Here is a 26,576-nt window from a genome sequence, read left to right on the forward strand (position 1 = left end):
GACATCGTCGGGCCCTCCATTTTTGACAGGCAGCTCAATTCGGTGCAAGAGCCTACCACACCGGTAGGTAGGACTTGGGAGCCGTTTTTTATTGGCAACTTGCAGCATGCGTAAGGTATCTTTGCTGCCTGCCGGTCTCAAAATAAGCGGCGAGTACAATAAATCTGACGCTGCAGCCAGCAATCGCTGTACAGCCGTTGCTGTTCAGGTTCTGCTCGACGGTACTAAGGGACATCACATCGAATATTTAGACACTAATTAGAAGTATTAAACATAGACTATTTACAAAACCCACTATATAAGTGGAGGCTAAACAGCAAGACGAATCTATTAAGCCTAATTAGTTCATGATTTGACAATGTGTTGCTACAGTAACATTTGCTAATGATAGATTAATTAGGCTTAATAGATTCGTCTTGTCGTTTAGCCTCGATAGGTGCAATTAGTTTTATAATTAACTTATATTTAGTCCTCCTAATTAGCCTCCGAATATTCGATGTGACACAGACTAAACTTTAGCTCGAGAAACCAAACGCCCCCTAAGATGCAATGCAATTCGTGCTGCTGAGGAACGATAGAGGTTCTATTTGAATATGCTTCTCCTAATCACGTGTGGATTATAATTTAATCGAAAATTTTCTTACTTCTCGCTTTCGCTTCTCGTTATTCAAATTTCCGAAACGGCTTACCACATAAGCGAGAATCGGTGGAAATAAACAAATTGTTCTGATAGGATTCTCGCTTATTTACACTTATAAGCGGCTCATAAGCTGAAACAAACGGGGAGGGCCGCCATTTCCCGAGTAACGCTTCCTGGCGATCAAATTCTAACTGCAGAAGCCTGTTTCGTCACTGTAAGCTGCATGATAACACGATTTAACACGGCATTGCAACAGTGGAGTCTTTGCTTGTGATTGTGTGATTTGAACAAACAAAGACAAAACAAAAATCCTTCAGTCAGCAGTTCAGCGTACCCTTTTATGCATTGGAACGAAAAGGAAAAAGGACTCGTGTTGAAGCCTAGTACTAGGCTATCCCTGTAGCTTTAGGACTTTCTTGCGCCTTGTTTAGTTGCCCAATTTTAGAGTGTCAAAATTACTGTAGTAGCACTGTAGCGTTTCGTTTGTATTTATAAATTATTATCCAAATATTGACTAGTTAGGCTCAAAAGATTCGTCTCGCAAAGTACAACAAAACTGTGCAATTAGTTTTTAATTTCGTCTACATTCAGTACTCCATGCATGTACCGCAAGTTTGATGTGACGGAGAATCTTTTTTTTTTCATAGTGTCAAAGTTGGGATTTTGAAGTCAACTAAACATGGCCTTAGATCGTGTACACAGTACACGAACACGAGCGCTGAAAAGTCGGGTGACGGTACAACCCTTTCCATTTCCCAACGCAGACTCGATCGACGCGCTGCAGCTGCAATCCCATTCTAATTTTGGTACTCAAATCGAGTCATCGATCAGCAACGAGAAAGAAAAGAGAGTGCACGTCCTGATATCCTGAAACTCTTTTCCGAAACGGATGCAGAGCTCTCAGCTCCAGCGAATTCAGGCTTTCATTCTGATCGTTGAGACGATGAGCACTCCACACCACCACTGCATCCAACGGCTGCATTATTCTGCGCCACAACCATCCAACGGCTGCATTATTCTGCGCGTACCAGCCAGCGGACGGGCGAGAGGGCGAGGCCGTCGGCCAGGGAGCACGAGCACGCGGGGCTTCGCGGAATCTGGGAGGTGCATTGCATTCGCAATCGAATGCCGACACGGTCGTCGTCGGCGTCGAGTCATCGCGCGCGTCGTGGGCGGCGCCGATAAAAGCTGCTGCTGCCGCGCCGCGCGCGTCGTGCTCCTGTGATCCTGTCGGACGGGGTTGGCCCGTGCCGCCGTGCGTCGTTTCCTTCGCGCACGACAACTGGCCGGGGCCGGGCGGCTGCTATCCCGTCTGGCTTGCCTTTGTCCACCAGCTGCTGTTGCCAAGCTCAAGCTTGACTGCTTGAGTGCTAGACTGCTCCTTTTGTATTTAGGTGCCCTTTCGCATGGCTCATGAACCGGTTTCAGGAGCCGCTTATGGGCAGCTCAAAACGGCTCACAGGCCAAAACCCCGCAAAATACAGACGACGGCTTCCACTGCGAGGCATGAGCTATTTTTTCAGGCTTATCGTGGCTCATCCCTGCCTTGTGCTGCGTAAAGACGCATGTATTCAGGTGCGGGTCAGACAGCAGCACCGCTTGAGAGAGAAACCAGGCAGGAAAAAAAGAAAGGAAGGAAGAAGGGCGTGCAACGTGGCCTGGAGAGAGAGAAAAAAGAGAAAGGCTGCAGGATAGAGAAAAAAGAATGGAAGAATCAAAGAAGGAATGTGAAGGAGATAGAAAATAAGAAAGAAAAAAGAAATAGGAAAAAAGAAAAAAAAAGAAAAAAAAGAAAAGGAGATAAGGGTACTATAGACATTTGACCTTATATACATTCTAAAATAAGAGAAGAAGTCATTTTACCAAACTTTTTTTTCACAAGTCAAAAAAAAAAAGGTGCTTCACAGAAAAGCTAGAGTCAGAGCTATTTTTTACGAAAGGCAAAACTGTGCCAAACGGGACCTTAAAAAAAAAGCAGAGTAGTCACGGCAACCAGCACGCGGGGGGCATGGGCATGAAAGAACAGAACGACGCGTCGCCGTTTTGGTTGGTTGCTTGGTTCGGCGATCTGGTGGAATGTGCCAAGTTCTTCTAGAGGTAAGTACTTTGCAGGATTACCAAGCCACCAACTAACTTCTTCTTTTGAGAACGGAATAACCACCAATAAACTTGCAATGAATGGCAGATTAGTTGCGTCCCTTCCCTTTCTGGTGAGAATACAGGAAATTGCAAGTTCAAACGGGCCAGCTGTTTCATGGAAGACGATATTGGGCTCTACCTGTCCAGAAATTTTGGACTCTCTTTGTAGAAACAAGAAGGGACTTTATTGAGGCCCATATTTATGATGTCTACTCAGGCCCACGAGAACGCAGCCCAGAAATTAATGAAAGTGAGGCCGCGGCCCCGAACGAAATATTTTGGCGGGAGAACCTCCCACCATTTGGCCATTTCCTCCCTCCCTTCCTCCCTCCGAAATCCCACAAGGAAAATTCGGGTGGAGGGGGGAAAAGAAAACAGGCCGGAACCCTAGGGGCGGCGATGGGGCGCGGCGGCGGAGGCAGCGGCGGGCGGTCGAAGAAGGAGGAGGAGGAGGAGATGCGGGGGGCGAAGCGGGCGTTCAAGGAGGCGCAAGTGGAGGGGTGCCGGGAGGAGGAGGCGCGCTGGGCCAACGTCATCGGCGACATCCACAAGCGCCGCGGCGAGTACGTCGAGGCGCTCCGCTGGCTGCGGATCGACTACGAGGTCTCCGTCAAGTACCTCCCCCAGCGGCACCTCCTCCCCTCCTGCCAGTCGCTTGGGGAGGTCCACCTCCGCCTCGGTCACTTCCCGGAGGCACTCACCTACCAGGTCACTTCTCACTCCCCAACGTTCCTCAGTCCTCGTTAGTCATTACTTATCACCGTAGTCTCCAGATGTTGAAGACGACAGGAGTCGAGCTATGCAGAACAATCATAATGCGCTCCCACGTGTCCTGAAGTAGGAATTTCGTTACTGAATTTCAGGAGTTTTGGGCAATTTGGTAGTCTGTTGATCCGGACGTGCATTTGAACTGCTCAGTCAGTGGCAGGTGTTGAGTTTGACTGTTGAAGTTATTGTATTATTACGGGAGTATATAGTCATTTCAATGCCTGCTGTGGTGTGGACTGTCTGGTAGTGCATCTGCACATTAAATTATGATATGGCAATGCATTTGAAATGTCTGATGTTCAGTGATGTACATGTAACACCAGCCCCCAGTTTGGCCTGTACTTGGGCTGGTAATGGTGTTCTTAGGCACATGCTGATGGTTTAAGTTCTTTGATATGCTTATAAACGTTCGATAGCCTTACATTACCGATTGTGTTGTACCCGACCTGTTATAGCACATCTGTTAAATATGAACATAAAGTGATCTAGTCACTGCCTCTTGTGGTGTTAAATGCTAACATCTTGTTTCAATTGAGATGCGAGTATTAGAATAGTTTGCTGATTTTGCTGCATGAACTCACAATTCCTTTTCCTTGATGTTTGTTGGCATGACAGAAGAAGCACCTACAGCTTGCAAAGGAATCTGATGACCTTGTTGAGCAGCAGCGAGCTAGCACACAACTTGGGAGAACATACCATGAAATGCTTCTAAGATCTGAAAACGACCATAGTGCCATAAGAAACGCCAAGAAGTATTTTAAATTGTCAATGAAGCTGGCAAGGATTCTAAAGGAGAAAGCTCCTTCTCAAAAATCAGATTTTCTGAAGGAGCTTATTGATGCATACAATAATATGGGCATGCTTGAGCTGGAACTTGATAATTTTGAAGACGCTGAGAAACTACTTATCCAGGGTCTGAAGATATGCGATGACGAAGAGGTAGATTCATATGACGATGCTCGTACCAGGCTCCATCATAATCTAGGAAATGTTTATACTGAATTACGGAGCTGGAATAAAGCCCAGGGGCACATTGAGAAGGATATAGAGATATGTAGAAGAATATGCCATCCTCAAGGTGAGGCAAAAGGATTCATAAATCTGGGGGAGTTGCATTCTCGGCTTCAAAGGTATGAAGAGGCAAAGCTTTGTTACAATAAAGCTCTTAGAATAGCAACATGCTTGGAAGATGAGGATGCCTTAATGGAACAAATTAACCAGAATATTGAAACTGTTACAAAAGCGGCTGAAGTACTTGAGGAGTTGAAGAAAGATGAACAGAAGCTGAAGAAACTTGTCAGAGATACTTCTAATGCTCGTGGAACATCTAAAGAGAGAAAATTCCTCCTTGAGCAGCATGCGTGGTTGGATAATCTTATTGAGAAGGCAAGGATGATATGTGCATGGCAAAAAGTAAGTGAACTGAACAGTGACTACTAACTAGTTTGTGATCATTAGCCACCTACAATTAGGTGAAGCTTGGACCGTCATTTCGATCTGAACTCATTATATCAATCATCGGATCTTGTTTGGTTTTTCCTTTTTTACCCTAGTTTATCCATGCGCATGAGTAGCAGTTTATAGGTTATACATAATGACTTTTCTGAAAGAAGTAACACACAACATTGTTCTTGGTTCTATCTTTTGATTTGCAGTCCTGAAACTGTATATGATCTCTCCAAGAGGCAATTGATGAGCTGAACAGTGAGCATAAACTTTACAAAGATAGTACATAATATCTCATTGCAATGTTTTATTGGTGTTAGAAATATTGATCTTTTGTTTGGGACTTCTTATTTACACAATTAGGGTGAGACTGTAACTTCCGGCTAAATTGCCTGTATTCTGTGTTGCACTGCAGTCTGTTTACCTGGAACATTTCTGGGCGATATATAAAGAAAATAACTTGATTTGAAGGAATTATTTGGTTGGTGACGTAGTCTTTTATGTGGCCAGACTTGTTACAAGATTCACACTGCAGTATATGTAATATTCTTTGCTTTCATGTTGTACCATCAATTTGAAATTTGTCAAATTAACAACTTTGGGAGCCTAACAGCCTATTGAACCCATCGTACATAATTTTGTTTGTTATACTAGGTTTGGAAGATTAACTATTTATCAGTGTATATACTTTCCAAGTTTCAAACTGAAATAATTAAATCGATACTGAGTAGGCCAAATGCACATATGCTCACCCCATTAATATCAACAAGGCACTGAGGTTCAATATAATAATCTCATGGCTCATTCATGCAACTATTTGTTTTCCAGCACAAGGAATTCTCAAAAGGAAAGAAAAGGGTAGCAACTGAACTTCATGATAAGGAAAAGTTGAGTGACTCTCTTCTGTCAGTTGGAGAATCGTACCAAAAGCTTAGAAACTTCAGCAAAGCTCGTAAGTGGTATATGAAAAGTTGGAACATGTATCGGACAATTGGGAACTTGGAGGTGAGTCCACATGTCCGTATTTGTATCTGTGAATATTCTGTCATGCCTCCCACATAGCAGGACCACCTTTCCATTGTACTCTTTTACTTGATGCGTCTAGTTTCAAATCATGCTCATCTGGGATATGCGCTCTTTCAGGGGCAAGCATTAGCCAAAGTGAACATTGGCAATGTTCTTGATTCTTGTGGTGACTGGGCTGGTGCGTTGCAAGCTTACGAAGAAGGCTACAGGCAATATCTTGATGTCTTCCTGTTCAAAATTCAAACTCTTAAGCACATTTGCATGCTTTGAGGTTTCATGAATATGTAATGGGGTCATTGTCCACCTTTCCGCATTGAAGTTTGCGGTTAAGGAATGAGATATTTTGAGGGGACAGCCACATCTTTAGCTCCGGGTCACACTAATCTTCTAAGAAAACACTGCATATATTAAGGGATTGAAGCTATGCTAAACATCCAATCCAACACTTTTGATACTTTTAACATCTGCGCTACTGTGTTAGCATAAGGGTGTTTATTTGTTAAATCCCAAATTGCCATTTTAGTTCTGTGTCATGTTATTGTGTTGTGTATGTGTCCATACAGTCTATCTTATAATAGTTAACTGCTCTAGTCCTTAACAGTATGTTTCTTTTTCCATCTTTAGATTCTGATACTTGCATCCCATCATATTCAGGATTGCTGTGGAAGGAGACCTACCTAATGTGCAACTTTCTGCCCTTGAGAATATGCATTATAGTCACATGGTCAGATTTGATAATATTGAAGAAGCAAAGTAAGTTAACAAGAACAGATATTGCGCTTTGTGCAGAAGGATGTTATTTTATCCTGTTACTAAAGAGGCTTTATTTTCAGGAAAATGCAGGAAAAAATAGACAACCTGAAGCAACTATTGAATCAACATGAAGCAAGGCATACTGTTAGCGACTATTGCTCAGAAACTGACAGTGAAGGTGGTTGTACATCTGATAATATGCTTGATCCTGAGGATGACAATGGACAGGTTGGAAATAATTATTCCGAGGAACCTGATGATGATGTTATTCTTGCTTCACTCGTTCATGGGAGTAAGAGCTCATCCAAGATAAAGGCACCCAAGATGCATAGTTCTTCTAAGAATGTTGATGAACTATGTGATGTGGCTGAAGGCACTAGGACAGTTTTAAGTAGATCATGTACTAATCACTCCGTTGGTAGAAAACGTATACGTGTGGTCTTATCAGACGATGAATCAGAAGAAAGTCCTGAAATTGTTCAACTAAAAAAGACATCAACTAGTCCGGCAAATAGTATGTCTGTTTCAGGTACAGGGTTTATTTGTGTTATATTACTCATGTTGGAATGGCTAAATTTACATCCTAGTTTTATTGACATCTCCTTCTCATGCCCAACAGATCACGGAGCAAACAGCAACAGAAATCAGGTAACGCAACAGTTACAATTCTTTAGAATTATGTTCTTCACAGGAAATTGAGCATAGGCCTTATTTTGCTCCACATCATATCTATATTTTCTAGGCTAATATAAAGTGGTTTAAATATCTATTTTTTTAGTTTAAAATGGAAACAAAAAGGTTTCACCCAAACACCCATAGGCCTGTTTGGCGGACCTCCGGCTCTGAGACCCATGCAGGATTTAGATTTTGTAGGATAAAATAAATTAGTTTGAATATTTATTTTAGCCCAAAATAATATCAAGGTGGCTAATGAAAATACCCTTGACCTGTCCAAAGCTCCAGCACTGAAAGTTTCTGGAGCTAGACTAGCTCCAGGAGCTCAGCTAAACAGGCCCTCAATCTACCCCAAGCTCCAGCTCCATGAATTCCTGGAGAGATCTGCCAAACAGGCTCATAATGTTGTTCAACACATTTGCTGGTTCTCTTTGTCTGCGGACTGTGGTTATGTTGTCTTGCTGTGGAAGGCTAGTTTGATCTAGGTTTGGAGAGGAGAGGTGGAATAAAAAGCTAGGGGTAGATTTTGGAGTCTTTGTGCAAGTTACATTAGATGTTGATGAGACTTTAAAGAAACAGTTCTTGACTTCATGTTGTACTTTTCTGAAAGCACCACGTATTGAGAGCTAGTATCCACCTGCAGGATGCTTTACAGCCTAATGAAACAAGGGATGCACCCTGTGCTGCCGAGGAGAGTATCTGTTCATTCAAGTCAAGTAGTCCTATTGGTCATGCTTTTGAAGGTGTAGAATTAGGTGCTTCCAGTGTAGGAAAGGGATCAGCATCCAAATCAGCAGCAAGTGGTTCCAAGTTTAGTGCTCCTGTTTCAAACAGTCGGCATGAAAGCCAAAATGTTGTTGGTTTTCAATCCACAGATGCTGATCATGTAAGTATTATTGCTAATCCTATCTTCCCATGCTCACCAAATTATAATATCTTGCAAATGTTAGCAAGTGAAAAGCATCACAAATGGTTCCATAGTCCATACCCTTGCTGTTAGTCTAATTTTGGAAAATTCTGTGAGAATGTGTTGTTCTTAAATTAGCTAATTACCCTGGTGTCTCCACAAATGTGCTAATGTGCTAAACAGATCCTTATACCAAACAAGAACCCTTTTTTTCTTTGTTTTTCATTTTGGCTGTTGCATGGACCAGAGTGAATTAAAGTATTAAACATATGATTGAGCTGCTATCTGCAGCTCACTTGTGAAGTAATTGATGTAGACATGTGGACCTTTCCTCAAAGGATGCTTTCACTCCACAGCTACCATCTTGTCAGTCTGCAACCTTCGTGGATATACTGTGTGTTGTTACATGTCAGAGGCACTTTCATGAGGTTTTTTTGGGAGCAAACAATATTCAAGCCTACCTAGGATCGATGCATGGCTTATGTGCACATTCCGGTCTGTTTCAGAGTAACTTTTAATGAATCTGTGCATGGTCCTTAGCCTCAGACCCTCAGCAGTCATTATGTATAAGTTACATAATTACTCCAACCACGGATATTCTGTGTTCTGTTAGAATGAAATAGGATGTTTCTTGTGTGCAGCAGCACTTCTGGGCTTTCAGAATTGGTGAACATCTGGTTTACTTGGATGGGCGTGCTTATGTACACGAAGGTGCTTTTAGCATTGAATCTCTCAAAGTTGAAGTGGCATGTGTATATTATCTTCAGATTTCTGATGAGAAAAGGGTCAAAGGTTTGTCTTTTAAGTTCTACTTCCTCGCTAATTAGATTTTACTTTGTATTCTTTGCATTTACCCTACTTTGCTGGGTTGGTCTCCTAGAGTTGTACACTTAAATTTTATCTTTGCTAGATTTTCGAATTGGGGTCTTACATTTATATAACTTTCTAGGTCTATTGCCTGTCATTGGGGAACTCAAGTATTGTGGAAAGGTATTGGATGATGCAGCACCAATATATTATGATGGTCAGCTTACTTCTGAGCAGAAGTGTGTTGATGTTGTTATTGATGGTATGTGTGTAAATTATCTTTTGATAGAATGGATTGCCTTGTTCTTAATTATCTGCTTAGGACTACTATTCTGGCACTGATGATAGTTGCTAGGACTAGGACACATGAAAATCATTTGTTCGTATTTGTTTCGATTGGTTTCCATGTCTAGCTTGGCTAATAGGCAAGGAGAACCTTGTGCAAGAGAAAAGCGTATTTGTCTCTCAAAAGCAAGTGAAATCTTGCCCAAATACATTTACATGCCAAGAGCAAGCTAGGCAAGATTGGGTAAGGGAAGAAATATACCCATCTTTGTTGTTGGCACAGTATATAATTAGTATGAGGATTAAACATATCTACTACCCGAATAGCATATAACATGTGATTTACATACTGCATCGTGCTAACCTACTAAAATGAGAGCGCCAATTTACTGACTGCTCCAATGTTTTGTAATGACAAAAGGCAAAATGCTTGACAATGTTGCTTTTCATCCAACGTTAAGATACCTTCCTCTTTATTTAAAGCTTCCATTGCAGGTATTGGACTGGCTTATACAAGTTTAGACTATCACTTAGTCGCCATGGTTGTGCTGATGCTTACTTTTAATTGACTGAAAATTGCCTGTAGCAGTAGTTTGCAGCTTTCTGATTTCCTTATGCATCAGCATTAAAGCTGCTCCAAATACCAAATTAATCTAAAGCTTGTCTATGAGCCAGAACTCAAAAGCCCCAGTGACTTGTCTGTGAGTTCTGGCTCATAGACAAGCCTTAGATTAATTGTGTTTGGGATTCTTCAGCACTCATTGGATACTTGAGCTTCACATAGCTAGCACCTGCTATCTCTATGCCGTCTCTGTCTTCCTCATGTCCCCATACCCAGTATTTACAGGTGCTTGGCTTTCATAGATGAAGTTCATTCTTTTGCATAGGAATGCATCATGATGAAAATGTGAAACATAGTATCCATACATTTTATCTGTTAACAACTTAATTCTAACATACCATATTTATAATGAAGATTGGGTGCCAAAGCGATTGATGAAATTGTATGTTGATTGCTGCACAAAGTTATCAGAAGCACCCAATAAGAAGCTGCTGACAAAACTATATAATCTTGAGGTAAGCATTTTATATATGTATGATTTGTATCTGAATGATACCCTTACAAAGGTGTAACAAACTTTGCCGAATATGGATGTCTTCTATTTTTTGACAGGTCTCTGAAGATGAAGTCATTGTTTCTGATTGCGGACTGCAGGATCTGTCAATTACACCCTTTCTTGATGCCCTAAGATCGCATAAAACAATAGCAGTATTGGATCTTTCTCATAACTTACTAGGTACCTTTTTCCCAGTACTCTGGTCATTTTCATTTTATCTTCACATCGTGCATCATCACTTTGACAGCACTGCAGAAATCAGTTACAGTTAAATGGTTCTTCCTTTAGGCCCTTGTACTATTGAACATGTACTACTGATCCCTAATATGTAGTGCTTTATACTCTTCCAATTACTCAAAGCCATGATTGGTATAGCCTTTTAAGAACCTTATTTTCATCCACTCCATTGCTGACTATACTGCTCTGTGAATTTAATTTGTAGGATAGTATTAAACCGCTACTTTGCTCTTTTTCTATTGCCTGTTGGACTGATCTATATTTCTGTAAAAAAATCACAGGAAACCAAACAATTGAAAGGCTTCAGCATATATTTGCTTCTTCAAGTCAGACATATGGTGGCTTGACCCTGGATTTACATTGTAATCGATTTGGTCCAACTGCTTTATTTCAGGTTTCTTATGGTCCCTGAAACCTACCTATCAAAGTGAAATAATTTTGTACTCAATTTAGAGTTGGAAATTCTGCATTCACCTTTTGCACATTTAGGACAAGGATCTTGTTTAAAGATGAGGAAAAACATGCAAGCATGTAACAATTTAATACACAATATTCAACAGAATTAAGTTACAAGAATGCAAGATATGCAAACCATTTATTTGAGAATGAATAATATTCTATTTATCAAAGGAGGACCTTTATTTGAACTCTGCAGATTTGGTCCAAATCATTTCTTAACACAGATGCTTAAATACTAAAATATATTATCTTGCTTTACAGCATATATTGAGTAAAATCACAAAGTAATTTTTGACTCCTTAAATACTGAGCAGATATGCGAGTGTGCTGTTATGACTGATCGATTGGAAGTACTTAATCTATCTGGAAATCGCCTAACTGATGCATGCAGTTCTTACCTTTTCACAATCCTGCAAAAATGCAAAGGTATGTGGCTTTTGATATATCAGTAGAAATGCATACAGGCTAGCTGAGTTTTTCTCTGATTTTTATTGTTTTGTTTATTTGGCTTGTTATAGGGCCTTTACATTTACTTTATAAAATATATGTTTTTTTCACTTTGTTACAGCTCTTTATAGCTTGAATGTTGAGCAGTGCTCTATAACATCACGAACTGTTCAGAAGATGGCAGATGCATTGCATGAAGGGTCGGTCCTTTCACATCTCTCATTAGGTATTTCTTTTGCATGACACTAGTGATTTGTGTTTAACTAAGACTATTAGCAACGTTCATGTGCAAATGCTGATAAATTCCACTCTTGACAGGAAAGAACAATCCGATTTCTGGCAATGCAATGCTTAACCTTCTATCCAAACTTGCCTCTCTGACAAGGTTAGCAGAAACTCTCCATATATTGATAGATACTAAGATGTAGTGAAATAATAGATCAACCATAACATTTTGTCCTTGCAGGTTTTCAGAACTAAGCTTGACTGGTATAAAACTGAATAAGTTAATGGTTGATAAGCTGTGCCTACTTGCACAATCCTCATGCTTATCAGGACTTCTGCTAGGTGGAACTTCCATTGGACCGGTGAATTTGCTTTCCATTTTTTAAATTTTAAAAAAGGCTTTGCTTGTTATTTACGGTTCATATTTGCAAGTTGTACGCAAGCATTTCATCTTATCTGTGCTACTCTTATGCAGGTGGGGACAATTAGGCTTACTGACGCATTGTCTTGCACATCTCAAGATTTGTTGAGGTTGGAGTTGTCTAATTGTGGGCTTACAGCACCTGATTTTGCACAAATCTGTACAAATCTCTCCTGTATCAATATTCTAGACTTAAATCTCGGAGGAAATTCAATTAACCTGGAGGTTTAGTTCCTACTCAGATGTTTTGGTAATATGTATTCCCATATCTCAGGAGCCGTGATCTGTTGTTTTATGTTGTACAATGCAGGGATGCGATGCTATTCAGGCAATGCTTGTGAATCCCCAATGCAGTATTAGATCTCTCATGCTGGACAGATGCAACCTTGGACTTGCTGGAATTGTTTGTATTATTCAGGCACTATCAGGTGATGAACAATTCGACTGAAACAATAAAAAACAGTCTCTGCGTGAAGCTAATAATCATCTGCTACTTTCAGGAAATGACCAATTGGAGGAGCTGCGCTTGGCTGAGAACACAAACTCATCACTAGAGAGAATGCAGTATGAAGACATGCAGGAAGTGTCAACAAGCAATGAGAAAAAACAATGTAACAACCCTGAAACAAGCAATGCTATAGCCCAAGGGAGCCTAGACTTTGAAAACATGCAGGTTCCGGACAGTGAAGATGAAGCAGAAAATGAGAATCATCGTTCAGTATCTGGTCCACATAGGAGCTGTGCAAGTTCGTCGCAGAAAAACTCTTACTCTAATTGTCAGATTATCCAAGAACTGGCGGAGGCCCTTATCTCAGCGAAGCGACTGAAGGTACTTGATCTCAGTCAGAACGGTTTGTCTGATGAGGCAATACAGTCACTGTATTCTGCTTGGGCTTCTGTTCCAAGAGGCGATGGAATGGCTCGAAAGCATGTGAATAAGGATGTGGTACATTTTTCAGTGGATGGTATGAGGTGCTGCGGCATGAAACCCTGTTGCAGAAGAGACTTGCAAATGTAAACCTGGACGGTCTACCGATAGTGATTTATGGTTGCTCTCTGTAAATATACCAACAGTGAATTAACTAGGCGCTGTCAATGTAACACCGCGATTTGTCATTAGATATGAGCTGAGACTCGAGAGAAAACTTGGGCTTGAAGGAGTGTAATTATGCTGACTCACGGGAACCTATAGGGACATGCTTGTCATTAAGATTCTCTTGTGTTTATAATTGCAACTATTAGCCTGTCTTTCCATGCTAGCAACTTGTCAGTTTCGGTCTGTTTGTTGCCAACTTTTGGTTTACTCTGCCTCTATGGGCTTTGTAAACAAACTGGCATTTTTTATGTTTTCTATGATACAACAGAGTGCGGTTTTTTTTTCGGAAATGCAGAGATGGTTAAAGCTACTAGATTGGTGTCCAGTTGCCCACTATTGGCGATAGATATCCAATTGTTTTGTCGAGTGCATCGCATCAGCAGATAAGGATTTGTCGGTTGTAGAAATTAGAGAGTATTATTAACAATTATGTGGATAATGTCTATGATGGGACTGGCTAGGCCCGCAAACCCCAAAAAGGGCCATGATAAGCTGAGACACCACCCAAATGAAAGAACATTGCTAAATCCATGGCAACTTGGCAAGCCAATCTTCTAACGGGCCAGCTTTTTAATTAAAAAAACTTCGAATACTACCAAAATATTTCCAAAACACGAGGCTTAAATTAAATACATGTCGAAAAAAGAGGAAATTTTTCACTAGCAAACGAATCCTGCAAGTAAAAGCTAGACAGGATTAACAAAGGCCCTTATCTGCACATTGTCCATTTTTATGATCATTTGCTTGTGGCAATAGCAGCACTGCATATGAAAGTGCCATCTTGTTCAGCACCAACCAAACTGCAATAAGGTTGTTACTGAAAAGAGCTCGCTCCTCCGGTAACCACTTCAGTACTTCACCACCCTTCTCTTTTCCAAAACTGGCAAGGGCTCCCCTCAAGATCCCAATGGCGATCAGGAGCTCTTGCCATGGCCCTCCTTCCGTCGCCGTTCCAGGTTTCGGCACAAGGAAGGCGACGCTAAGGTTCAGCACCACCGTGCGCAGCAGCCATGAGCACCTCTCCAACTCTGCAAGATCCATCAAGACGGTGAGTGCACTCCATCTATCTGATGAGTGTTCTTCGCCAACTACTAGCAGTAACCACTGCCCCATAGCTTCTGAACACGAAATTGGGTGACCATTTCGTGCCAATTTTGCTGTGATCTTTTCAGGTGTTTGAGGACCAGGTGAGAGGGGTGGTGTGCTACAGAGACGACAGGGGAGAGGTGATCTGCGAGGGGTACGACGAAGGGCCCAGGCTCGGGATGCGGCTGCCGGAGAAGGCCTGCTTTCCATGGTAGTGCTAAGCCCTTACTAGCATCTCGCTTCACTCAATCACTCTTTAAGTTTGCAGAACAGATCAGGATCAGAAAATTCAGAATGCCTGAACCTAGAGCTGCATTTTTCTTCTGTTGTCAAATTGTGGTGCAGGCCAATGGGGATCCGGGTCACTGATTTCATCGAGCTGTCGACGCTTCGAGTCTTGGAAGACGAGGATGCTCTGAAATGATAAGCTGGTGGAGTGATCACGCAAGAAGAGCTCATCTGGAGTTCAGTCGTGTGAGAACAGCTACGAGAATAAGCCCAGCCGTGGCTCTTTCTTTCTGCCACATTTCTAATTCGATTACATGCGTATGCATCTCCTTTCGGTAAGCGAGATGGAAATTGTGTTGTTTCCTGAAGCATCAAACCAACTCGTTCTTGTTCCTGCCAGTGCAGTAGAATTTCAGGGCCGCACACGTCCGGTTGGATGGTTCGTAGGGACCCAAGGGGTGGACGGTAAATGAAATACCGTCCACCCCCGACCGTGTTCCTGCTAGTGCTCCATAGTAGCCATGCCAGAGCGACGCCGAGTCCCCGTCCGCTCACGGGTCTCCACGACGTGAGTGTCGCCGACAGCACTCCCGACCATGCTAGCAGGACGACGTCGTCGCCGTGCGCGCTGTACAGCTCCTCCGATGCCCTCGACGTCGCAGCCGTGGAGGATTGCTAGAGGTGCCCCGCCGATGTACCAGGCCTCGCCGGCTTGCCGCGCGTTTGCGACGCCGTCGACGTCGCGTTCATGCGGGGTACGCCGTCGCGGACACTGCCGCCGGCTCGAGCAGTCGAGTTCCAGCAGCTGCTCGATCGGCGTCTGAAAGCTTCAAGAGCGCTCACCGCAGCAGCCGCTCATGAAGGCGAAGCAGCGACCAGCGGTCACCGTGGAACTTCGCCGCTGCGCCATGCTCGCTCCATCCGGCCCCCGAGCCAGAAAACAGACCAGTCTTTGGACATCCGAGCCACACGTGCCCGATCTGACGGCCATCAGGGACCCAGAGGTTGGACGGTAAATGAAATACCGTCCACCCCCTGGACTGGCGGCGTGCTTCCATGAGCGCCCCCTCTGGTCCGCGCACCGCGCAGGGCCACCGCGTTCCCCGCCGGTACTGGCTTGGCTTGCGTATCTTCCCTCCCGGAATCTGGCTTGCACCGACCATGGGATGCGCTGCAACATGGTCCGCAGACCACGTCGTCCCCGTCGAGCAACCACGCAAACGTGACGCCGCACCGCGCCTAGATGGCCCGAGGACGACAGCCTATAGCCTGACAACCTCAGCTTTCCGACTGAGCGACGACCACGCGAGCGCGGTTCGCCGAGAGTTCCCAACGCCGCGGCTGTGGATGCCATCATGGTGGGTCACCCGTTGATGGACGCCGGTTGTTCGTCGTAGCACCGGGCCCGGCCCGGTGTTGGCGAACTCGCCGAAGAACAGCGTGCTCGACGCGGACGGATCCGACCACTCCAGCCACCCCGCCACCGCGACAGAGCCGTCCAGGTCGCTCTCCATCACCCCCACCCGTGCGAACTTCCGCCACGGGCGGTCCAGGTACAACGACGCCGGTGATCCGGCACTTCTGGATGGAGATGCCGGTGTTCTGGTTCCGGTCGTTCCGGCCCTGCTCCATGATGCCGCAGTTCTGGAACACCACGGCGGAGTTGCCGCAGATGAAGTCCAGCGTGCCGGAAATGTCGGTGTCGTCGTAGAACTGCCGGTTGGCCTGCGTGTAGAGCGTGTCGTTGTACCTCTGGATCTCGCACTGGTACACGACGGAGCCGTCGCCGAAGACCAGGAGCGCCACAGCTAGCCTGCCCCTTCCCTGGCCCAGCGCAGATCGATCGGATTAGCTGTTACAGGCTTACAGCAGCAAGCAACCCATACGAGCGTGCCAAGGTTCGGCACGCACGTACAGCCAGACAAGCTGAAAAATCAGTGTCGCCTTGCTGTGCCACGACTAGCGGCGCAGTCACGGCTGCCAAAAAGCCCAAGTCCTTTCTGCGCCACCCGTTCAGCATGGAACAAGCCCCTCACGATGAAACGAGCTGCTGCCAATTGCTTAATCGGTTGTGAGTTGCGACAGCGGCAGGCAGCTGCCGAGGACGGCGGCGGCGCCAGGCCGTCCGGCGAGGTTCGCCGCCACGTCCTCATCCGTGCAACGACCGGAGTGACGCTCCACGAATGATCATTCGACGCAGGAGGCGGCCACGATGCGGTGGCGCACCGGCGACACGCCATCCACAAGCCGTGCCATGGACCTTGGGGGTGGACGGTAAAGGAAGGGGCTGTCTATCCTCACCCAAGTGAAATGAAGTGTTTACTTACTTGAATTTTTCAGCTATTAGATATAAAATCAGTGGCTCGAATCAACTCCCCTCTCTCTATCTTATCTCCTCCCCCAACTCCCTCCACCAACCGCACTCGACACCGCCCGTTGCCTCACCGGCACCGTCCCCGGCGTCGGCGAGGCCCGCTCTCCTACCGCTGCTGCCCTCTCCGTCTCCGGCGGTTGACACCGTCCCTCCCTCCGCCGCCGTCGACTATGTCACCCCCACCCAGCACCGCCCAACCACCTTCCACCGCTGCCCGGCCGGCAGCGCCCTCGCCACTACGACTCACCGCCCTCGCGCCAGCCACCTCCGTCGAGTCAGCCTACCGCCACCAGCCTTCCCTCTAGGGCTGCCGATGAGCACCCACCTCGGAAGCCCCGAACCTTTAACCCCGGCATCCTTAATCTCGTCAAAGTTGGAGAAGAAAGCTCAGTAGTAAGTAGTGGGTGCAGATGAACCCCCCAAAAAATCAGTGCTTAGAGCAACTCCAAAAGACTGCTAATCTTACCCCCAATATCCTTTTTAGGGAGAAAAGGAGAAAAAATGAACTCCAACAGTCCACCCAAACCTTCCCCAATTTTTTAGCGATGCTAAAAAACAGCCTGCCACCGCGTATATTTTTGCGTTGGCGTTCCTCCCCCAATCCTGATTCCCATACGCCCGCGCGTCCCTTCTGATGGGTCCAATACAATGACGTGGCCTGTTTTAAAATATTAGGGGCAATTTATTAGCGATCTGCTGTGGATTGATATATTTTGGGGGGAAATTTTTTAGGAGAACCCCCAATACATAATTTAGGGGAAGAATTTTTTAGATACTTTTGGAGTTGCTCAACAACTCCAAGAGTACTCCAAAAAATTCTTCCCCAAAACTATATATTGGGGGTTCTTCCAAAAAAATTTCCCCCAAAAACATATCAATCCATAGCAGATCGCTAATAAATAGCCCTCAATATTTAAAAGCAGGCCACGTCATCGTATTGGGCCCATCAGAAGGGATGCGCGAGCGTGTGGGAATCAGGATTGGGGGAGGAATGCTAACGCTAAAATATACGCAGTGGTAGGCTGTTTTTTAGCGTTGCTAAAAAATTGGGGAAGGTTTGGGTGGACTGTTGGAGTTCGTTTTTTCTCTTTTTTTCCTAAAAAATGTATTGGAGTAAGATTAGCAGCCTTTTGGAGTTGCTCTTACCTCCGCATCTTGACCCTTTATGCACCCCCTTGGCCCAACAAGCTGCACCCCCCACGGCCCAAATGCATCAACACATTAATGGAACTGAGCCCAGCAATCCAGCCAGAATACATATGCAGATCAGCAGACGCAGAAGCAGCGCAATGAGCCCACGAGCCCACGAGCCACGAGTCCAACACCCAGCGTGAGTGTGTGACGCGTCCATGCCACTGACGGCCTGACGCCAGTAGACCACGCGTCCACGCCGTTTCCCCTCCCACGCCACGATCTGACGATCGCCTGCGCCGCCGCCCGCTGGCAGGCGATTCTCGCCGCGCCAGGCGCCACCGCGGTGGCCCCTCGCGGCCTCGGCGCTTCGCCGCCGGCCGCCGCACGCGGTAAAAAACGGCGCCAGTGCGCCCAGGAGACAGGACTGCTTGCGCGGTTGCGCCACGCCCACGACGCCCTGTCGGCTGTCGCCCTCCCCTCCCCTTCTCTAGAGTTCTGATTAATCTTTTTATTATTTCTTTCTCAATTAATTTGATTTGTTATATATATAATCGGAAAGCTCTAATAATTGGGTATTCTTTTTCGTAGGGTTTATTGGTACAGCCGGGTTTCAATTTGGGAATTGGAGTGATCGCACGGGAGAATTTAGTCGTGAATTCTTAAAGGTGCGACTTAAACATTTGGCTTCTTGATTCCTAAACTATGCTGATTAATTAGTACATACTTACATATTAGGTTACTAATGATAGGTCAATTAATGGAATGATTTTACAAAAGGAAAGCACCAGAGCCGGATAGTGGCAACAATGCTAGAAATTCACATTTGGATGATATCAACTGGGAGGAGGAGATTAAGTCTGATCCAGGATTAAGGAAACAAATTGATGATTGTCATACTAATCTTGGAGAGAGGGTGAGAAGAAAGTACTTGGAGAATGGGCCTTGCCAACCTCGCACAGTTCGTTTTCCTATGACAGAGATTGGAGGAGTTCCAAGAAGGTTTGTTCCAGAATGGTTCGATGAATTTGGAGGTTGGCTTGAATATAGTGAGTTCAAAGATAGAGCATATTGCTTTTATTGTTTCTTGTTTAGAGAAAAGAAGGATGGCGGATATGAAGCATTTGTTAAAAATGGTTGGAATGGCTATCATAGAAAGGAAAGGCTACAAAATCATGTTGGTAATGTTGGTGGCTCACACTATCTGGCAATGAAGAAATGTGATGATCTCTTACAAACAAAACAGCACATTGATGTTGCTTTCCGTGATGTGAGTGAATCTGCTAAGAAGGACTATTTTACTCGTTTGAATGGGTCTATTGATATTGCTAGAATATTGGTGAAGTAAGGATTGCCGTTTCGGGGCCACGACGAGTCGAAGAATAAAGGGAACTTCAGAAAATTTTGTAATTTTGCAGAGGAGCAAAATCCGACCTTAAGAAAGTCAGTAGATAAAAAGAAATTAGATAACAGCATTTTGATTGCTCCTGAAATACAGAAGGATATTGATGATGCAAGGTCGTAGATTTGATGATGAAGGTTAAAGGTAATGTATTGTATTTTTTTCATTGGTTCATTTTTTCTCTTAAAATATTGTTTGTGGAATTCTTCAGTTTGGTAATTATATTTTATCCTTTCTTTATTCTTGCACCCCCTCCATTTCGCTCTAACTTTGTCACTGTGTGCAGATGGGGAGGGAAAAAAATTTGGGTGAGGAAGAGCTCTCTGTTTCACCCGGGTGAGCTATACCTCCTTTACGGGGGAGGGGGCTGGGGCTATGGCGGCCGTTGGATTGAGCTTCTGCAGCTAGTATTGACCCTCTTCCAGGGCCAGGCCCCGGCTCCGTCAGTGTACCCCATCAGGCCATCACGATAACTACCTCTCGCCAAGTCGCCTATGACTCGGTAACTGCCCCTGCGTCTGCGTGCGCCCGCAGCGAGAGATGGTCGCGCTCGACGCGCCGTCCACCGGACCGGAGATGTCGGGCTCGGCCGAACAACTGGTGGTTGGAGTGCGTGAAGAGCGTGTCCTGGAACGCCTTGATCTCGCACTGGTACACGACGGAGCGGTCGCCGCCGACGAGCAGCTCCACCACGTCGTCCAGGGTGATGTTGGCCGCCGGTGATTCCAGGAGCCTCCTGTCGTGTTCGGACAGCCAGGACGGGAACGTGATACCTTCCGTGACGGCGCGGACGCGGCGGACGGCGGCGCGATGCCGCTCCCGCCCTTCATCCTGCCGGCGTGCAGCGCCAGCGCGGTGCCTACGAATCGGGCGAGCGCGCCGACCTGCCGGCGCACGGCGTCGCGCCCCGTGGAGGCCGGAACGGCGGCGAGGCTGTGTCGTTGCACGTGTCTGGGTACGTCATCCCGGCGCTGAGCCACGTCCCCGCTCCTTCCGCGTCGGACGCGGACCCCGCGAGCACGTCGCCGAGCTGGTTGAGGGTGATGTCGAGCAGCACGACGCAGTCGCGCATGCCCGACGGCGGCTCGGCCGGCGCGGACGCGGAGAGGTTGGGCTCCAGCGCGCGCGCCGTCGTGGCCCGGACCATCGCGAACTGCACGGACGCCGCGAACGGGTCTCCGGGTGACCGCGCCGCCTCCGCTGACGACAGAGCCGTTTCGCAGGCGCTCGGGTAGGGCGTCGAATGGCAGATCAACCTGACGTTCTCTCGTCGGCGGCACGGACGCCGAGGTTGCGATCCTCGAGACGACGCCCACATTGCTCGTCTACGCTGCCTCGTTAGTTGCCACGGTTGCGAGAGCGAGCACCATGGCCATGGTGCAGGACAGCGGAGCAACCAGGAGTACCGTATCCTTCTCTTCTCTTTGCCACTCTCGTGAGCTTGCCCTAGTCTACCAATCGTTTCCATGGTTCTAGCTAGATGCCAGTGCTCGTCGTGACTCGTGAGCAGTTGTGTACGTCCTTATTAGTGGATACATTCATGTGTCTTATAGCTATAGGCACTTTGCAGAGCAAATTAAGGGAGAAAATGCACTGTCCTAAAATGGGTGTAGTTCATTCAGGTTTTGAGTTATTAATCATGGGGTGTGTTGTTTGAATGCAAGTCCTCACTGATCATACCAAATTTTAGCAGTATCTATGCATTTTGCAGTCACTTGAATTGTTTCTAAAAATAAAGGATCTATCTTTGGCAACTTTGGAAGCGCCACTGAAAAGTGCACCAATTAAGTCAAAGTTTTATAAACTTCAGTTTTGCAGTGGGGCAAAACTGTCGCCAAAGTTTTTTTAGAAGGGTTGCATACTTGCATTGCAGCCCTCTCCTCTCTTCACTGAATGCTACGCTTGTTTGATTGTCAACGTCAAGTAGTATTTGCTCTGCCCATTGCTATAAGATTTTTGCTGATTTTATTAATTATTAGTCAAACTACATGCGATGTGTATGTAGAGATTGCATCAATAGATTCAGCGTGTTGATTTTTTAACAATTGATATTATGTTGTAATAGAAATTAAATTAAACTTTATGTTTGAAGACCCTGTCATACCAAATACATCTTACCTTAGGCTTCCAATTTGTAATCCTCTTGTATAATCTTATATGATGCAATTCTATTTGGTGATAAAAAAATATTACAACAAAGCGCACAAAAACATTTGGTTACGTTGTAGCAAAAGTATTCTCACATCACACTCCACTTTTTACATCTCACTGACATTTGGCCCGTATTGCAGTCAGGAAGTCATTTCACAACTCGCAAGATAGTAGTAAAGGGCATCAGGATCTTTCTTACAGTCCAGAAGTGTACCTAACTCCAGTGGCGCCCAACCATGAGTCCCCCATGATAAACTTCGCCACCGTGAACCCCGTGGCATCCGCCGTGGACATCGACGTGTGCACCCCAGTCCACGTCACCCTTCCCTTCGTCCCCGCACCGGCCCCGCTGTTACGGTACTCCCCGTAGTACAGCGTCGTGCTCGGCGTCGGTTGATCCGGCCACGCCAGCCACCCGTCCGGCGCGACCGAGCCATCCATGGTGGTCTCCATCACGACCACCCGCGAGTACTGCTTCCACGGCCGGCCAAGGTACACCGGTGTGTTGCCGAGGTCCGACGCGGCGGTGATCCGGCACCTGTGGATGGAGATCCCCGTGTTCTGGTTCGGGTCGACGCGGCCCTGCGCCGTGACGACGTCCTGCTGGCCCGGGATGGGCTTCCTGGCCTGGAGCTCGCAGCTCTGGAAGACCGCCGCGGAGTTGCCGAAGATGAAGTCCACCGTGCCGGAGATGTCGGACTCGGCGTAGAACTGGCGGTTGGAGTGCGTGAAGAGCGTGTCCTGGAACGCCTTGATCTCGCACTGGTACACAACGGAGCGGTCGCCGCCGACGAGCAGCGCCACGGCCTGGCCCTTCCCTGGACCGGCGCTGTTGACGAAGCTCACGCCCTTGGCGATGAAGCCGGCGCCCATTGCAGCTGCGTCATCAAACACAAAGATCTCAAAGGGTGTTGGTTGGTTCGTACAGGACAGCGGCAGTGTACTGTCTTGAGATTTAAGAAAAAGTGACAACATTCAAATGCGAGCGATTTGGAGTGCAACATCGCACTCGTTGCATTTGACGGCACACGCTCGTTGCATTCATGTTCAGTACTCTGTACTAAAAGTGTAGTAGATGAGATGGCAAATTGGCAATTGATAAAGCTAGCTTAGAAAAACTTTATGCATCTAACGATCGAATCCAACCAACTTAGCTTCGTTTGCTTGCCCATTTGCAGTTAGGGGTACTGCAAATAGTAGTTATCGTGCCATTTGGGATATTTTCTAAGCTCATTGATCACACCATAGCAGATATAGTAGAACAACTGCACTCGTCTTCATTCAAGATCAAATCACTTTACGTAAAATGAAAAAAAGTATGCCACCAAATCCTAGAGTACACGCAGAAAGACTAGGCATATGCATCGTCGTGCTCGTGCAGGGTCTGATGGATGCCTTACGTACCGAAGGTGGCGGAGGAGTAGGTGGTGTAGCCGCCGGCGACGCTCTTGTTCCCGTCGATGATCGTCTTCCCCTTGCCTTCGCCTACCAGCATCACGTTCTCCTGCTGGTACGAGATGCTCACGCTCTCCTTGTACCGCCCGGCCTTCACCTTGATCACCTTTCTCCTGGCTCTTCCTGCTTCGCGGCCGCCGCCCGCCTCGGTGTCCACCGGTGATGTGACGGCGGCGATCGCCTCGTTGATGCTTCTGTAAGTCCCGCTGCCGTCCAGCGCCACCACGGCGTCGGCCGTGATGACGTCCGTCGCCGGGGACTCCAGGAGCTTCCTGTCGTGCTCAGACAACCAGGACGGGAACGTGCTGCTCTTAGGTGACGGCGCGGCCGTCGCGGCGGACGGCGGGACGCCGCGACCGCCCTTGACCCTCTTGACGTGCAGCGCCAGCGCGGTGCTGATGAACTGCGCGAGAGCCGCGACCTGCTTGCGCACGGCGCCGCGCCCAGCCGCGAGGGCCTTCGCGGTGGCGGCGGCGGCGAGGCTGTCGTTGCACGTGCCCTGGTTCGTCAGCGCGGCGCTGAGCCACGTCGTGGCCCCGGCCGCGTCGGCCGCGCGTCCCGCCAGCGCGTCGCGGAGCTGGGCGAGGCTGATGTCGAGCAGCTCGGCGCAGTCGTGCATGGCCGTCGGCGGCGCGGACGCGGAGAGGTTGCGCGCCAGCGAGCGCGCCGTCCTGGCCCGCGCCATGGCGAACTGGACGGACGCCGCGAACGGGTCCCGGGCGCGCCGCGCCTCCGCCGACGTGAGCGCGGTCTCGCACGCGCTCGGGTACGGCGTCGACCGGCAGATCCTCGAGACGGCGGCCACGTTGTCATCTCCCTTTCTGGCCTCAGCAACAGGCACCACCGTCCCGAGAGCTAGCACCGTGGCCATGGCGCAGGACCATGCAACGACGGGTAGCCTCATCTTCGCTTGCCTCTCTGGCGAGGTTGCCCCACCAAACGTTTCCATGGTTCTAGCGGAGGCTGGCTGAGCGCGACTGGTAGTGCAGGTTTTAGATGGTGTGTACGCCAGTATGGCAGTGTGCAAGGCAAAGGGGGGTTTTATAGAGTTGGCACAGTGCCTTTTTGCCACATAATGAATGCTCGACCAAGTGCGAATTTAGAGGAGAAACTGGACTCTGATTGAAGATTTGAAGTGGGACTAGTTATAAATCGTCAGGACAGCAGGTGTCCTTTGGATTGGAAGCATTTTACGGTCCTTGGGAGGTATCGGCACCTCGTGGTAGCTCATCCACGATACATCCAACTGTTACCAGAGTTCTTAGACACAAATCCTTAAAAATAAGAAAAAAACACACAAGAAAGAAATAGAAGACTACGCTTCAATCTTCTTCATTGTCCTTGTTCCAGCACTATCTTTATGCACTACCAATTGATCGCATCTCTTGTCTTCTTAGAAACTTGATGTGTCTTCTGTTGCTTGGTGAGCAGATAGACTCCACCTAGGTGGTGAATGCCAATCAAGAGGATCTCTAAGGCGACGCCTCCAAAGAGAATATGACATGAAAACGCCATCGCCGGCAAGCCGGATTTAGGTTTTCACCTGAAAGATTGTGACTTGGGACCTCATGGTAGCCCATACAGTTAACTTTGGACAATTGGACTGATATAACTCAAATCAGATTCATATTGGTCCCGGCAGATCAGCAACAGTTCCCAGATGTTTATGTTCCAGATACATGCTTAAAATTGAACTCGCATATAGATATCTGGGAGCATCGTTTGCTCCATGGACTGCAATTTGGATTTCATTCACCTTGCATATTGACCCAACTGTGGTAACAGTAGTCGCACAGTAAGTATGCATTCAACGAGTATCAAATAGACTAGTACAATCTTGACTGAAATGTAAACAAAAATTGAAGCTCCACAAAGAATAACAAAATCTAAACCAAAGCACTAGAGATACAAATCGAACTTCCTATTCACTAACTACGGCGACATAAGGTAATTCCACCGATCCCATGTACAACTTGCCGCCTTCCCTCTCCATCACTTCGGTTGGCCTCACGCTCTTGGGCCCTCTCATCACCTGTACCACCCTTCCGTCAGCATTGATCCTCACAGCGAGCAGGTGGCTGTCCGGACCAAACGGCAGCTCCATCTTCTCCCGATGTAGTGCCACCCAAAAACCGCCTTTGATATCAGCCCTTACATTGTCAGGGTAACCCGGTAGATCAGCAAGGGGCTCCGACGTCCCCGCCTTGGAACCCTTGATCCAATACCTCATCAACTTGCATGGTCCGGTAAGTGCGACGACAAGGTGTGTACGATCGGCACTAATGGCAAGACCGTTAGGATAAGTGATGCCGGATTGCAATACAGTGACATGGTTCGTCTTCGGATCGTACTTCATAAGGCGACCCGTCGAGTCTCCGGTAGCCGTAACTCTCTCGTGCTGCGATCGTTGATAGTTCATACTGCTGTCCGTGAAGAACACTTCCCCGGTAACTTGATCGATGTCGACACCGTTGGTGAAGCGGAGCGGCACGCCATCGGCCTTTGTGACCAACACCTTCGCCTCGCCGCCGCCCGGTCCGACACGCATCAGTCCCTTGTAGGCGTCGGCGATGTAAAGGTTACCTGACCCGTAGTGGAAGCGCAGGCCTAACGGGCGGCCGCACATGCTCTCCGTCACCTCCGCCGGCCGAGTCCTGGACGCGGTGCAGGCCTTGGCGTCGTAACCCGGGCTGTACGCGTAGGTCGACCAGCCGCGCACCAGCCCGTTCCACTTGAGGACGCGGCCGTCGGAGACGCCGCTGTAGGGACCGGCGCCGTCGCCGTCGAACGCGACGCTCTCCGGGCCACGCAGCAGCGATCCGCGGAGCGGCAGGTGCAGGCTCCGGCTGCCGTCAATGGTAGCCGTCTGGGAGATGGGGCGTGCCGCAGCGCAAGGCTGGAGCAGGAGCGCCAGGACGGCGAGCAACGAGATCGCCAGCGTCAGAACCTTCTTCCCCGGAACGTTCCCCATGATTGCTCTGCTTACGAGCGCGCGCTGCCTCGCGGACAGGGTTTGTGGACTTGGTGAACGCTAGCTTTGGCTTTGGTGGAGAGAACCGCAGGGTGCCTCGGCCTTTATATCGGCCTGGCAACAATACTTGCTTTCCGAGTCGGCGGGTAGAGGGATCTGCAGTAGGACTCCGACTTGGTGTTCTCAGACTTCCGATTAGGATTAGGCGATGAGCCGTTTACAACTGCACCTTCCGATTCATACACGGTGCATTTAGTTTGCGATGAAGATGACAAGGCAAGAGGTACGGGGGTGTGATTGTGGAATCTAAGGACGTTTTCACTTCGATG

General features: G+C 47.3%; 4 protein-coding genes and 1 pseudogene across 5 annotated transcripts; 2 read left to right on the forward strand and 3 right to left on the reverse strand.

Moving 5' to 3' along the window:
• Positions 1-3,119: 3,119 nt before the first annotated feature.
• Positions 3,120-13,616, forward strand: LOC117840589 (protein TONSOKU). Of its 2 annotated transcripts, none has more exons than XM_034721119.2 (20): positions 3,120-3,487; positions 4,163-4,960; positions 5,822-5,998; positions 6,137-6,228; positions 6,674-6,772; positions 6,853-7,301; positions 7,392-7,420; positions 8,091-8,333; positions 8,999-9,146; positions 9,304-9,423; positions 10,423-10,523; positions 10,621-10,744; positions 11,083-11,195; positions 11,575-11,686; positions 11,829-11,933; positions 12,026-12,092; positions 12,174-12,294; positions 12,408-12,578; positions 12,664-12,781; positions 12,854-13,616. In XM_034721119.2, the coding sequence occupies exons 1-20, from the start codon at positions 3,179-3,181 to the stop codon at positions 13,369-13,371; spliced, it is 4,014 nt and encodes a 1,337-aa protein (XP_034577010.1). In that variant the 5' UTR covers positions 3,120-3,178; the 3' UTR covers positions 13,372-13,616. The 2 variants fall into 2 exon arrangements, with proteins under 2 accessions (XP_034577010.1, XP_034577005.1); XM_034721114.2 differs by having other exon boundaries at positions 3,121-3,487; positions 8,996-9,146.
• Positions 13,617-14,188: 572 nt separating this feature from the next.
• Positions 14,189-15,162, forward strand: LOC117840607 (uncharacterized). Its single transcript, XM_034721131.2, has 3 exons — positions 14,189-14,497; positions 14,622-14,746; positions 14,881-15,162. The coding sequence occupies exons 1-3, from the start codon at positions 14,357-14,359 to the stop codon at positions 14,957-14,959; spliced, it is 345 nt and encodes a 114-aa protein (XP_034577022.1). The 5' UTR covers positions 14,189-14,356; the 3' UTR covers positions 14,960-15,162.
• LOC117856758 (probable pectinesterase/pectinesterase inhibitor 35) lies at positions 15,029-21,046 on the reverse strand (annotated as a pseudogene).
• Positions 21,047-21,859: 813 nt separating this feature from the next.
• Positions 21,860-24,272, reverse strand: LOC117863045 (pectinesterase). The gene is made up of 2 exons (XM_034746624.2): positions 23,226-24,272; positions 21,860-22,699 (listed from the first exon to the last, which is right to left on the reverse strand). The coding sequence occupies exons 1-2, from the start codon at positions 24,223-24,225 to the stop codon at positions 22,017-22,019; spliced, it is 1,683 nt and encodes a 560-aa protein (XP_034602515.1). The 5' UTR covers positions 24,226-24,272; the 3' UTR covers positions 21,860-22,016.
• A 768-nt stretch (positions 24,273-25,040) lies between these two features.
• On the reverse strand, positions 25,041-26,247 carry LOC117856765 (protein STRICTOSIDINE SYNTHASE-LIKE 10). The gene has a single exon (XM_034739155.2). It carries the CDS (start codon positions 26,245-26,247, stop codon positions 25,198-25,200), a length of 1,050 nt encoding a protein of 349 aa, XP_034595046.1. The 3' UTR covers positions 25,041-25,197.
• Between the last annotated feature and the right edge of the window lie 329 nt (positions 26,248-26,576).

The sequence above is a fragment of the Setaria viridis genome, chromosome 1 (assembly GCF_005286985.2).
Source record: "Setaria viridis chromosome 1, Setaria_viridis_v4.0, whole genome shotgun sequence".
Lineage (NCBI taxonomy): Eukaryota > Viridiplantae > Streptophyta > Magnoliopsida > Poales > Poaceae > Setaria > Setaria viridis.